The sequence below is a fragment of the Elephantulus edwardii genome, unplaced genomic scaffold (genome assembly GCF_000299155.1).
Source record: "Elephantulus edwardii isolate Elephantulus edwardi_28Jun2011 unplaced genomic scaffold, EleEdw1.0 scaffold00039, whole genome shotgun sequence".
NCBI classification, from domain to species: Eukaryota; Metazoa; Chordata; class Mammalia; order Macroscelidea; family Macroscelididae; genus Elephantulus; species Elephantulus edwardii.
This window is the reverse complement of record NW_006399789.1, coordinates 7,306,820-7,321,836: the sequence shown is the minus strand read 5'-3', so window position 1 is coordinate 7,321,836 and position 15,017 is coordinate 7,306,820. Positions and strand designations below refer to the sequence as shown.

Genomic DNA, 15,017 nt, shown 5'->3' with positions numbered 1-15,017 from the left:
ATTTGGGGGCAAGACTCTGTGGTTGTGTAAGTCCACGGGAGGAACCAAAGGTGGCAGCGCTCACTAACAGCTCTGAGGGAGCAGGATGGGCAATCTTGTCCTGTGTGACACAGAGCCTCCCAAAAGCCACTGGAGGGTCAGCCATGACGAGGTTCCGAGTCCAGCAAAGAGTCTGAGTTCTGTGTTTGAATCTCTAGGAGCCTTTTAAACTAATAAGTGGAGCTATTGGGTGATAGGAGAGCCAGAGAGGTCATAGTCTATTCTTTCTGAGAGAAGCTGAAACCTCCACACGCCTCATGGTGAAACAAAGACTATCACAACAACTGATCAGTTCAAACTAATATATAACGCATGTATCTTACAAAGAGAAGATATAAAGCCACAGGCAACATAAACTGATAACCAAGCTTTCAGAATTTTTCTGTTCCTTGAACAACTTTCTGGTTCCTAAAATCTCTCCCATTTCCCACAAAGCCCTACGCTATGGTTCAGACTACACTTCACCCATGCATCCAATAGCCCCACCATTGTCTGACAGAACATTACCAGGACACAAACCGCCCCCCCCCCCAACAGTCAGGTTTCCAGAGTTTCCTTAGAGTATCAATAAAATATTTCCTAAAATGCTTTTAACAGTCCAGAGTATGTCAGGAAATGCATTATGCACAATTACTGTACCTGCTATCCCTCTCTGGGATTTCCTTAATCGCAATTCTGACTTGGTTACTCAAGTCTCGACCAGCGTAGACTACGCCGTAAGTCCCTTTTCCCAAAACGACTCTGTCACCATTTTCATCGTATTCGTAGTCATACTACAAAAGAAAAAAAAAAACAAACAAGGAGAAAATATTTAAATGTTTGTTGTGCTCTTCACATTAAACATCAACTTTTTCAAAGAGCATTTATCATATTTTTGGCTTTAACAAGTAAAAGAATTCTATGAAGTTCTAAGCAGCGTCTTCAAGAACAAACCACACAGCATGTCCTTTTTTTCATAACTGCTATGAATGCTGTGGGAACGACATCCTTCATTAAAAGCAAGTCTCCAAGAACCCACTTTGAATCAACCATGCACTAAATTTTTCTTTTCATTCATTATGGATATGAGCATGACTGATATCAACATCTACCACTGTCTAACACGTCTAGTTAATCCTTGTTTCACAGTGTTGGATACTGTCAAAGTCCTGCACCTTCCATCAGAGGAATACCACCAGTGCGTATTTTGGAGGAAAAGAGAAGTCTGAGGTCTTCCAGTTGATGGTGGTAGGGAAAAAAAAACCAAAACAAAACCCTCTTGCTTCACTTTTATTTTCTTTTTTTTGTAAGGGGAAAAGAAAAGTTTATTTACAAAGATATTGAGTCAGACTGAGTGTCACAGCATTCCAGAGCATCTGGTAACCATTGGTTCAATTTCAGGGTTATTTATACCACAAATCAGTATTTCACACATACACAAGTATTCTCAGAAATAGTTTAAAGAAAATCTCCAATCTACAAGGGCAAACTATAATTTCTGACTCTAGTATGTCCCAAGAATTTACATGTATCTTTTATTCTATGTCTATTTATGTAAAGAAATGTTTTACAGGATTTTGAAAACAACTAATGATATTTCTGAGACACGTTTAATACTGATCCAAATCTAGAAAACATACATAACAGAAGGTGGAGAGAATCTTAATCTTTTGAGACTCAAAACACATTTTTTTAAAGAAAGAAAAAAAGTATCTTTGATGCAAAAACAACAACAGCCCCATACCCCAAACTGTTAATGAGTCAACCACAAATGGAAGAGTAGATCCAAGTTAGAGGGTAGAGAAGCTGGTCTAGAAGGTGGTGTAGAAATCTCCCCAGACCCGGAGGCACATTCTTTGTTTCCAACAGGTACTAGAGGATTGAAGACTATCAAACGAAAGAGTCAGTCGCTGCAGAAACCTGGCATCAAACCATTCTCTAGCAGGAGAGAACATAAGACCAAGCTGGTTCCTTCGTTACCGTTCGCTGGAAGGTAAAGCTGACCCACAGCTAGATTCTATTCACAAAAGAAAATTACTTTCAACATTAATAAACAAGAAAATAAAACACTGATACTGACAAATAATCCACAAAGGGACAATGATCATTCATTTTTATGTTCTTCCACACTGTATGTATATGTTCATTGTTGTATACTGTTGAGTCAGGTAGACCTACAGCGCTAGGATCCACAGGCGGGTTTTCAGAGGCAGTTAATCCTGCCCATCCTTCCCCTCCGCCCCTTCCTGCTGTATTATGTGGTCCTGAATTGGGTTTGCTGCCTCCTACTTCCTTTTTTTTTATTTCTTGAGATTTTAATGAAAGTTTATGGAGAACTTGGATTTCCATTCATGCTTTGTTACACATTCTCCTCTCTACCCTCCCACTTTGCTTTCCTTTTTTTTTTTTTAAATTCTTTCATGGTTGTACAATTCCCCACCCCCACCCCAGTCCACTTTACTATGCAGCTCTTATTCTGAATTGTTTTCATACAAATAATACTGAATCATATATTCCTTTTAAGAGTTCCCTCCCTCATCTGTTTCAATGCAGTGTACAAATTTATCCCCTCTTTTCTTACTTTCCCCCCAACCCCCATGTCAGTCCTGTTTTATAACAGTGGCATTATGTAGTATTTTCCCTTTTGTGACTGAGGTATTTCACTCAGCATAATGTCCTCCAGGGTCACCCATTTTGTTTAATATTTCACGAGTTCCTTGTTTTTCAGTGCTGCTGCTGGGCACTTGGTTTGTTTCCATCTCTTGGCTACTGTGCCTCCTACTTTTTTGTGATCCCGTTTCCCAATGTATCCACAAAAAAACCCAAAACTTAAGATGACAGATTCCAAATCACAAAGTTCCAAGGGGAGCTGTCCATGTCAGTCCTGCTGCCTCTGCTTTGTTTGTGCTTCACTGCTCCCGGCTCTGGACAAATCTCCCCTCGCCCCGGATCTTAAAACACTGCTTCCATGTCCAATATCATCTCTTAAAACCAAACTCCAGGAAGAATCCACAAGACCCTCCTAATCTGGGGTGGGTCTTGGTTTGCTGTGTTTCCCAGGCCCTCTGCCCTCATTCCACCATGAGCTTGTCACTATCCTGCCCACTCATCTCCTTCTTCATCCTCCTGAGGACCCTGGAGAGCCTCAGAACACAGACTTTAACTGTGCTATTCCTAGTCTTGAGCTATGGTAGCCTAGTGGTAAGGAGCTATGCTGCCAACCCAAAAAACACACGGTTCAAATCTATCAGCTGCTCTATAAGAGAAAAATGGGCAATCTCCTCCTGTGCAATCTACTGCCTTTGAAAACCCACTTGTGGGTCATCAATGGTTTGGTTCCAACTGGACAGTACATAACAACATCTTTAGTTTTACATCTAATATTATTATAGTTTGGAAGCAGGAGTAGCAAACATTTCCTAAACGACATGACTCCGGAAACTCTATAAGCTTTGATAAATGATGATAGTTATAGAAAGGCTTCAGGCCTTTTGTTCTTAGGGTCGCTATGAGTCATGCTCAACTAGAAGGCAATCAACAGCAGCAACAATACCACATATTATAGTAGATTCCCAGTAATTATGTGCTTGCTTAATTAATTAGGCAGTCAAAAACTTGATGAGAACTATTTCTCCTCCAAATCAGGTACTATAAGAAAACATTTAAAGTGGTTCTAAGTTTATTTTTGGTTGAGTTTCCCACAGGGATATTTATAAAGCAGAGTGAGGAACAGACAAACAACAGTGAGGCTGATCCAGGAGTATGAAGCACCAAAAAATTATTCTCATTCTTGGACAGATTAATAAGTATAGACATTCACTCCAACTGAACTAAATGGTCACAGTGAAAAACAAAAGGACTTTGATTAAGAAAATTGTAATATTATTTTTTAAAGTCACAAGCAAATTTCCCTGGGTTTCTTTCCCCTTCGCTCTTGTTTCTATTCTTGTAAGATAAATATAGAGATTTAAAAAGCAGGTTTACAAGGAAGCTGAGCAGAAACTAGTAGAGTATCCTGGCCTTTAAGGACCACTAGTTACCAATGTGATTACCAGAAAAAGGAAAACAGAGTCTAGGGTCAAGTCAGGGTCTATTAAATGACAAATATGGAGAAAATGACTAGGGGTTTTAAAACTGAAAACGGAAGACCTGACTGCTTAGACCTTTTCCATCTATTTCTATGGCAATAGGTTAGCAAATCAGGTTGTTGCTAAGGGAGACAACGGTGGAATTTTCAAGCAAAGACAGGAATACTCCTGGAATTATTCCCTCTATTGCTGCCTACCCAGAACAATCCAGCTAGAGTGGATTCTAAAGACAATCAGTTTAGGAAGAAATATTAACAAGGCCAAACAAAGTGACTGATTCACTTCATATCTGCCGTGAAGAGCGCACACGAAACTCCCTTTCCACTCAGCCACCTGCATGTGATTCCATGAGGTGAGAAGCTGTCGCAAATACTCACAATAGTACTCTTGATAATATTTATTCTAAAGAGCTCTTTTAATAAATAAACAGTACACAGAATGCCAAGCAACTAACTATAGGTACAGATATCCAGTATGATTTATCTCTTCTTCATCAAAATTTTCCTCAAGAATAACATTCCCTCTCCTTTTCTGTCTAAATTCCACGCACAAAGATACACATACCCACTCCTTTAAGATCTGTAACTTCCCAACCCCCTCGGATAAGCAGCACAACTCCCTATGAACCATGGCACCAGGTTCCCTGTTTTCATGCCTAGGAGTCCAAAATTGGGGTATCAGCCTGCTGCTAATCCAAAGGTGGTGCCTCTCTAGAAGTCCAAATCTGCCCGTGGTCCAAGCGGACACACAGATGGACAATCTCCTCCCATGTAATCTACAGCTTCCAAAAATCCCACTACAGGGTGAGCTTTGACTCAATTTTGACTCAATGTCAATGAGAGACTGAGACTTAAGAACAATAAGCTCCTGTTCATAAAGGGCATACAGTTTGTAGTATTTAATTTGTCAGGGCTGGAAAACCAATGAATATGTTGTTGTGGTGGTGGTGGTGGTGTACAACTGTGTGTCAGATGTGACCCACAGCTGACACTCCAGCGGGTTTCCAGAGACAGTTAATTGCACTAAAGGAGACTGCCTATCCTTTCCCGGCAAAGCAGCGGATGGATTCGAACAGTGTGCCTTCAGGATTGCAGTGCAGCTTCTTACCACTAGGACAGATTTTATTTGTCTTGTTTGTTTTTCATCAAAATGTGAGCGTAATGAGGACGGTGAGTTGCCTCTATTTTGTTTTTGGCTGTATCTTCATCACTTAGTAGAGGGCATGATGCACAGTAAGTGTTCAGTTACTATTCATGCAGCAAATTCATATTTATATCACTCACCACCGTAAGGAATCTATTTCCTCAGAGGATGAGGGAGTGGGAGGAATGCAGCTCAAAACCTATACCAAAAATGGAATCAGGGTGTTAAAAGAAACCACTCAGCTAGGTGAAGGGTCCAAAGCATTTCAAACAAATGTTCAACTAAAATTTGTTGTTAATTAATGTCATGAAGAAATTATCAGAAAAGGAAATGGTAACATTTTTATCCTTCTTAAGATTTTTGGGTTAAAAGAAAAATGTTCCTTTTATCCTGTTGCCCTCACTCCGTTCTATAAGGAGTCAACTTTCTCTTGCTGCCCCTGGACTGGGCATCACAAGTTCACAGGCCAGCTGCACTGACCGACTAGCCGCATTCCTTCACATGCTCATTTGTGGTTTTTAAATTGGTTTGCATAGAAAATTAATACACATTGTGTTTCACATTTCTTTGTATTTTTAAGAAGTGAAGTACTATATAAAGTGCTATATAAATAAAGACGAATAGAAGAAGAGGAAGAGAAAAATAAAGACAAAGGGACAATACGCAGGTATGTTTGGGAAAGGGAGGGAGGCAGGAAGGACAGCATGGTTTTCACTGAGCATCAAAATGACCTTTATAAATTGTATGCAAAAAGAAAGAGATATTGAGAAGAAGATGGGTCAATAATGGCTTTACTATGGTACTAGATTTTAGTAGGACAGTCATTTTTTCACTGACTTGAATTGATTAAACAATCTTCAAGCCACTCTCCCTGCACTGAATCTTCCCTTTTAAGCCATATTTCCCTTCCCTCACTTTGATATGTTGCTTAAGTGATTAGTTTTGTCATTCTTCGGCTTCCAGTCCTTCCAGCCTCGTGATTGAGTTCCTCTTGTGTGGGCGCCTGGCACCATGTAACGAGAATGTGAAGAGAACAGAAAGAAGCATGTTCTTGTTTTGAGACATTAACCAACGGTCTGGTGGAGACTCCTGAATTACAGAGTACCATGAAGAACTTGGAGAGACATGTGGGCACAGGGAAAAGTGAGCAGGAGAGTTCAGACATATTTCCAAGAAGAAGACTGGAGCTACATTTTTTTCAATTTTTTTTTTAGTATTTGTTTTTTTATCTTTTTAAAAATTCATTTTAATGAAAATTTTCATACATTGTTGCACTTTTCTCCCTGCCCACCCCTTCCTCCCAGCACACTCTTCTCTTAGAAAAGTAAAAGAAAAGCTCCCCCATTGTTTTACAAACCCTCCCCCAGGTCCACTCCACTATGCAGCCTTTGCTCTGGACTCCTATCATGTCAATAATACCTAATCACATACCCCTTTTAAACAGTTTTCTCCCTCAACTGTTTGAATGCAGTATACTTTATTCAACACATCTTTCCGTCTCCCGCCAACCCTGAAGTCAGTCCAGTTTTGGAACAGTGGCACTATGCAATATTTGTCCTTTTGTGACTGAGATACTTCACTCAGCATAATTTCCTCCAGGGTCACCCATTTTGCATAATATTGCATGAGTTCCTTGTTTTTCAATGCAGCATAGTATTCCATTGTGTGAATATATCACAGCTTCTCTACACATTCGTTTGTTGAAGGGCACTTAGGTTGTTTCCAGCTCCTTGCTGTTGTGAACAAAGCCGCAATAAACATGGGCGTGCATATATCTGCTTGGGTGTCGGTTATGGTCTCTATGGGGTATATTCCCAGTAGTGGAATTGCTGGGTCAAATGGTATTTCTATTTGCAACTTCTTGAGAAAGCGCCATACCTCCTACCACAGTGGTTGCACCATTTTACACTTCCACCAACAGTGAATAAGGGTTCCAGTTTCTCCACAACTTTGCCAGCATTTGTTGCTTGCTGTTCTGTTAAATTTTGCTATTCTGACTGGGGTGAGATGGTATCTCATAGTTGTTTTGATTTGCATCTCTCAGAGCTAGAAATTTTGAACATTTCTTCATGTTCTTGTTGGCCATCTGAATGTCTTCTATGGTGAAGTGTCTGTTCATATCCTGTGCTCATTTTTCAATTGGATTGTCTACCTTTATCTTGTGGTGCTTGAGTATTTTATAAATTCTAGATATAAGTCCCTTTTCTGATATGTCATTACCAAATACTTTTTCCCAGTCTGTGGCTTCCCTTTTTACCCTGTTGGAGAAGTTTTTGGATGTACATAGGGTTTTGCTTCTTAGAAGGTCCCATTCATCTATTTTATCTTCTCCTGGCTACAGATTGGAGCTACATTTTTTTAAAACTATGGATGTACCACTGAGTAGATTGAGCAGAAAAGGCATATGGGATTGGGTATGTGAAGCCCAGAACCCAGACAAGCATAGTGGTCTGGGAAGTGGAAAAGAGAAGTCTGGCACACAGGGACCACAGGGTGGAAAGAAAAGTTAGAACCAGAGGGTTAAGAACAACGTATGGTCAATTGTCGCATCATTGTTATATAGTGTCGAGTCAGAACAGACTCATAGCTGATTCTTTAGGATTTTCAGAGGCAGTAACTTGCATGGACATTGCCCATATTCCTTCCCAAGAGCAGGTGGTCAAAGCAAGCCATTTATGGCTGGGATGGCAGTCGACTCCTTCCCACTAAGTCACCAGAGCTCCCTTGCTATGTTGTCAGGTGTCATTCCTCAAATTGTTCCAGTCATTTTCTCTTCTCTGTCCCAGAATGCTTTGTTTTACCTGTCCCAAATCCCTCAACATATTCTTGTTAAGTGCTGTCGAGTCGAGTACGATTCATAACAACCTGATGAACAACTGATATGAAACTTGCCCTGTTCCATACCATCCTCATGATCCTGGGTAAGCTCGCGCCCACTGTTACGTTTCCTGTGTCAATCCATTTTGTTGAGGGTCTTTCTCTTTCTCTGACCCTCTATTTTTTTCTGAAGTATGTATAGCAGGTGCACAGAAGCGTTCAAAGAGCTTTATCACAGTTTGTTGTTGTTGTGTGTATGTGTGTTGTTGTATTTTTTTTTTTAAATTAAAGGAGTAAAATGACTAGATCTAGGTTCAAGAGACTTCTACAGTGATGACAGAGACTGTGTACTGATGGCCGAAGAGAGATCAGGCCACAAAGAAGAGGACAGAAGAGCTGGACTCTGAGGTGTGATTGAGGGGATGAAATGAAGGCTGGGTATGGGAACAAAGGCAGGCTAAAGCCGAGGTTTCTCTGAGGGGTTAACAGGCAGAGGAAGCAGACCAAACAAGTGGTCACATTTCCCTGGTTCATGTGTAGGCACAAAACTAACCTTCCTAGTGTTTTCTTCCATAAAAAGCAAGATAAAGGCCTGGCCTCTTTAATTTTCATTGGATGGGTGGGAAGAAATCACAGTGATTAGAGATTCTTGATCGGGATATTTTCTAATTAGTAAACTACTATCATCTTTTCTTTCCTTTACAGTGAAAAAGCCCGACAGAGAATAAGAATAATATGAAAGATATAAACAGCAGAACACTAGAAGACTATGGAGGATACTGGAAATAAGTCCTGCGTATCTTCTGGGGGGGGGGGAAGCTACATACTGATTAAAGCAGTAGCCATTGGTGAAAATAGGAATTCTTCACAGAGATCTAAATTTACATTAGTGAATAATTCTGGCAATAAACACAACGTGGTGGTGGTGGTGTTATGTGCCGTCGAGTCGCTTGTGACTCATAGCAACCCTGTGTACAACAGCCCTAAAACCTGCTCTATCCTGTGCCAATCCCACTGCCTCTGACACACCCATCCCGATTACCCCAGTCACTGAATCAATCCACCTCATGGAGGGTCTTCCCTTCCTACGTCGTCCCTCCACCCTCCCAAGCATGATGTCCCTCTCCAAGGACCTGTCCCTCCTTACAACACGTCCAAAGTATGTCAGATGAAGCCCTAGAATCCTTGTCTCCAAGGAGCAGCCTGGTTTAACCCTCTCCAAGATGAATCTGTCTTCTTGCCCGTCCACGGTACCCTCAATACTCTTCTCCAGCACCACAGCTCAAAGGCATCAATTCTCCTTCCATCCTCTCTAGTCACTGTGCAACTCTCCGACGCAGAACAAGTGATTGTAAAAACAAAATCACAATGCAGTCTTTTAAAAATATTCAAAAGGCACATTGCATTATGAAAACCTGCTGCCAAGGGTCTCTCCAAGATGCTCAGGAGCAATGACATCAAGGTGCACTTGATTCAAGCCAAGGTCTTTTCAACTGTTTCCTACACACGTGAAAGGTGGACAGAGAGGATGGTAGAAGAAAAATCAATGTCTCTGAGTTGTAGTGTTAGAGAAAGGTATGGAATATCCCAGGGACTGCCAAAATTACACAAATACATATCTTGGAGAAAGTGAAGTCAGGTGCTCCTTAAAGGCAAGGACAGTGAAACTGTGTATCACATATTTTGGGCATGTTGTTAGGAGGGGTCAGTCCTTTGGAAATAACGCTCAGAGAGGTGGAGGGTCAACAAAAGAGAGGAAGACCTTCAACCAGATGAACTGACACAGTGACTGTAACAAAAGGCTAGAGTAGAAGAGCTGATGAGATGACTCAGGATAGAACAAAATTCAGACTTGTTTGTCACAGGATCACTAAGAGTCTTAGCTGACCGGTGGACACCTAAGAACAGTAACAACTGCTAGCAAAGGACATGAAAGATGTACAATGTTCTTGTATGAACCATGTCCAAAGTTACACAACTAATTCCTAGCAAAGTCAGAGCCAGAACCCAGGAGCCATAATCTCAGCTCATGGATCTTATAATGATCCAGGTGTCAGCAGGGAAGAGGTACTTGGACCATACCCCAAACGAGGCAGACTCCTGTTCCCTACTGTACTGCTTTAAAGAAAACTTTCTATTCTTGAGAGAGATCAGTGAGCTTTGTAGTAAGTGAATTAATTCAGGCTCATAAGGACAAATACTGCCTAAGACCATTATTGTAAAAAGAAAAGGATAACTAGTAAAACGTGTATGGGGGTCCACGTGGGGAAAGGGTAGGAGCAGAAGGTTAAGGATGGGCAGGGGGAAATCATGGGGTTGTATACTTTGATGGGTGGAAGGAGAGGGTAAAGGAAATGGGAAAGATCTGGGGGGGGGATCTGAAAAATCAGGGTAATGAGGGTAATGGGAGACTAATTTGAGAAAACATAATGACTGTATGAAACACAATGTGAATCAAGGAAAGTATGAAACACGATATACACAAATTTTATATGCAAACCAGTATAAAACAAAAGTTAAAACCACAAACTTTCTATTCAATTCACAAAGAAAAGCAAATCTTAGCTTGGCCTCTGAGAACAACTTTTTAAACATTAGGAAACATGCAGACTAGTTTCAAATTGTAGTGGATATGACTACTTTAGCAGTTCACGCTTGTTGAATAGCAAAACCACTAAAAGAAAGATAACAAACAGCAAAGACCATTTCCTGGTCATCTGATATTTCCAACATTTTAATTTCACATTGAGCTAAGGTGATCAAAGTCTTCAGAAATAATCAGCACAGTATTGTTGTTGTTGTTGTTATGTGCCATTGAGTCACTTGTAACTCCTACCAACCTTATATAAAACAGCACTGAGCCCTGCTCTATCTTGAGCCAACCTTATTGTCTCTGACCCATCTACCCCCATTGACCCAGTCACTGAATTAATCCATCTCATCGAGGGTCTTCCTCTCTTGTGCTGTCTCTCCACCTTCCCAAGCATAATGTTCCTTTCCAAGAACTGGTCCCTCCTTGCAACATGTCCAAAGTATGTCAAATAAAGCTTCAGAGTCCTTGCCTTCACAGAGCGGCCTGGTTTCACCCTCTCAGGGATGAATCTGTCCTCCTAGCAGTCTGTGGTATATTCAATACACTTCTCCAGCACCGCAGCTCAAAGGTGTCAATTCTCCCTCTACCACCTCTAGTCATTGTCCAGCTTTCTGAAACATAGCAAGTAACTTCAAAGACAATGGCCTGGATCAGGTGCACCTTAGTCTTCAGGGTGATATCACTGCTCTTCAGTACTCTGGAGAGGTCCCTGACAACAGACTTTCCCAATGCAATTCGTCACATGTATTAAAACTGTTTTAAGTCCTTCTTCAATTGAGATGAAGATCAGAAAAATCTTCTCTGCACTCAAGTATCAATATTTGTGCAAGGATGACCTCTAAGGTAATTCTGATTTTTAGCTATAAAGAATGAGAAGGTGAGAATGTAAGACTAGGTATTATATGGGTGCCTTGCAAAGTGGACTAGGAGAGCAGGGATAAGATGGGGAGAGAGAAAAATGTGCAACAATAAATGAATGGAAACCCACACTTTAGCTAAAATAACAATTAAAAAATTTACAAAACAAAAAATTACAATACTAGACATGAAATAATCTGTCACAAAATAGGGTCTTCCAGAACATTTAATGGTGCTCACGTGAAACTTGTCTTTAGATCAAGACACAATCTTTAGAACAGAATAAAGGGATAATGGTGGGAGTGTAAAATGGTACAACCCCTGTGGAAAGCAGTATGGCGCTTTCTCAAAAAGTTGCAAATAGAGATACCATTTGACCCAGCAATTCCACTACTGGGAATATACCCTGAAGAGACCATAGCTGACATCCAAGCAGATATATGCACACCCATGTTTATTGCAGCTTTGTTCACAATAGCAAGGAGTTGGAAACAACCTAAGTGCCCATCAACAAACGAATGGCTAGAGAAGCTGTGGTATATTCGCACAATGGAATACTATGCTGCATTAAAAAACAAGGAACTCAAGCAATATTATTCAAAATGGTTGACTCTGGAGAACATTATGCTGAGTGAAATATCCCAGTCACAAAAGGACAAATATTACATGATGCCACTGTTGTAGAATGGGACTGTCCTTGGGGTTGGGGAGAGACTGAGTAAGATGGGTTCAATAATGTATACTGCACTGAAACAGAGGAGGGAGAAAACTGTTTAAAAGAGATATATGACTAGGTATTTCTGTCATCACTCTAGGAGTCTAGAGCGAGGGCTACATGGTGGAGGGGACCTGGGGGAGGGTTTGTAAAACAATGAAAGAATCCTTTCTTTTACTTTTCCATAATTTTTGACTCATGTACTTATAACTTGTTAGTCAAATTTGTGTCTTCTAGGTTGCAACACCCCCATGATACATCTTCAAGGATATGAACATGTACGGCCAAGCACAATCAATAAGAGTGCATCTAAATTCCAAAATCAATCTCCATAATAGTCTATGTGTTTCCTACTGCCAAAGGGGCCCTTTAGAGTAGTGAGAGAAGATCTTCACCCTGAAACCCACAGCGTCCCTTTTCAGCAGGAAGTAGCTAAGAGAATACGCCATCCCCTTTTCCTTATGAATCAAGGTGAAGTCTCTCTCAGGGAGGAGTGATAGGGAATGGCAAAGGACACACCGACAAAGGAGATTAATCAGAACTGACTTTGACAAGCACTGTGGCAATTGGACAATTAAAACAGACATTCGGATGGTGGGGAAGAAGAACAAACTGGGGAGGAGGGTAGAGAGAATGGTGCAGCAATCAAGGAATGAAAACCCAAAATCCCTGTAAATGTTCATTAAAACTAATAAAATTTAATAATAAAAAAATAAAATCAGGAAAGATGTCCATCAGATCAGGCTGGCATATTTATTTCATACCTATTCAGTCTGTGTGCTGAGCAAATATTCAAGAAGCTGGACTATATATAAAGAAGAATGTGGTCTCAGGATTGGAAGTGGATTACATGTGTAACTCATATCATCATGAAGTGTTTTCAGGGCCCTCATCATCCCACATGGCCAATGTGGTTGTTGTTGAGTCACCTGTGACTCATAGTGACCCTATGTACAATGGCTCTGAACCCTGCTCTGTCTTCATTGTCTCCAACACACCTACCCACATTACCCAAGTCACTGAGTCAATCCATTTCATCCAAGGTCTTCATCTCTTGTACTGTCCCTCCACCCTTGAATTTATAATGTCCTCCAATTATTTTATCTTTTTTATTATTATGAATGGGTGTTTTCTCTGTTAAACTTTTTAAATGATCATTGTGAACATGGAAAAAAAAAGAATGAAAAAGTGAAAAGAATGATTTGGGGCATGTCATTTATTTTGAGTTCATGTTATAGTAAAGACATCAGCCAAACAACTCCAAGGTGGAGATAGTGAGAAAGAAGCAAAGCTTCGATCTGTTGTTCAAAGTGTTGCTCTAAGTCTAGACAAAATTTCAGAACAAAATAATTCTAATCAACAATGAGCTCTGGTGGCTTCGTGGCAAGAAGCTGCACTGCAATCCCAAAGGCATGGAGTTTGAGGCCACCAGCAGGCCCACAGGAGAAGGATGGACAATCACACACACCAGAGAGTCAGCTATGAGTCGGTTCTGACTTGATGGCACACAATAACAATCAACCATACTGAATCATCTAGGAAATATAAAACCCCACTGCTGAGTTGGAACCCTCATAGATGCCCTTCTAGGGGGTTTTTACGAGAATGTCAATCGTCAATCAAGTGGGAGGAGACTGCTGTTCTTCCTCTGACAAAGCAGTTAGTGGATTCGAACTGTCTGCCTTTTGGTTGGTAGCAAAACTCCCTACTGTCTGGAGAAATATAAGTTATATAAAAAAAGGGGCTTAATTCATATCGCAAAGGTGCTCTACCTACCGAAGGGTAATCACTTAGAAATTCAAGACAGATTTTGTCTCTTCTGAGCCCAGAGCATCACTGCATCCATTCATTACTGCTATCCTTCCAGAATACCCACCAAACACATCACAATATTACAAGTGGCAGAAGTGAAGCCAAAGCACTTAAAACAAGAGACTCTGATTTGTCATACCAGTGGTACAACCCACGAAGAATAGTTTAAAAACTAGGTTATGTCTCATATTTTAAATGATTCTGAAGAAATGCAAAGGACAGAAGTCTAAGAATATTCTTTCTCCCTATATTAAAGGATAGCACCCTATTCTTACTTGAATACAGTGAGTTAGAAGCACTTTGATCAGAGCTTTACGATGTATGAGGTGAGCTCTTATGTGTGCGTGAGGCCAGCAGATCAAATAAAGACCTTCCGGACATATCACTAGGAAGAAACGTAGCACTTCCCTCCTTATCTAGCCAGTGGGTGAGAGTCTTCCATTGACTTCTGCATCACCCTGACTGTGGACTCTCTGGTACCCCTGAAATGGAATCTACCGCCATCTTTACACACTGAGAAAAATGGTTGTGGAGGTGTTGGTGGTTGCTATGTGCTGTCAATTTGCAATCAATTCATAGTTGGGTCTCCAGGGGGTCTTTAGAGGCTGTAAATAGCATGGAAGTGGTTGCCCATCTTTCTCCCTCAGAGCTGCTGGTGGATTCAAATCATCTGCCGTTGGGTTGGTGGCACACTCTCTCACCTACTAGGACACAGCTTCTTTTAGAAAAACCAGGTGGCCAATTTTGCCTCAAATTCTCAGGCAATGAAAGCCAGGGTATTTTAATACATAGCTAAAGTACTTCCCAAAGTAAGGTTTCCAAATATGCTGATTCATTCAGTTATGAAGACCAACCTTGTGTAATGTGGTTACTGATCATAAATAGGCTGGCTGTTCTATGTATGATTTTGGTGTTGTTGTTGTTAAGTGCCGTTGAGTTGTAGACGACTCATAGCAACCCTATAAATGAAAGT

The 15,017-nt window shown here is 40.7% G+C and overlaps 1 protein-coding gene across 1 annotated transcript in view; it reads right to left on the bottom strand.

The window, feature by feature from the left end:
* The window catches only part of MAP3K5 (mitogen-activated protein kinase kinase kinase 5), a 348,691-nt gene that overhangs the window by 104,841 nt on the left and 228,833 nt on the right, over window positions 1-15,017 (bottom strand). Inside the window, exon 15 of the mRNA XM_006884955.1 lies at window positions 679-812. Coding sequence (XP_006885017.1) covers window positions 679-812 — 134 coding nt within the window. The remainder of the gene's footprint in view (window positions 1-678; window positions 813-15,017) is intronic.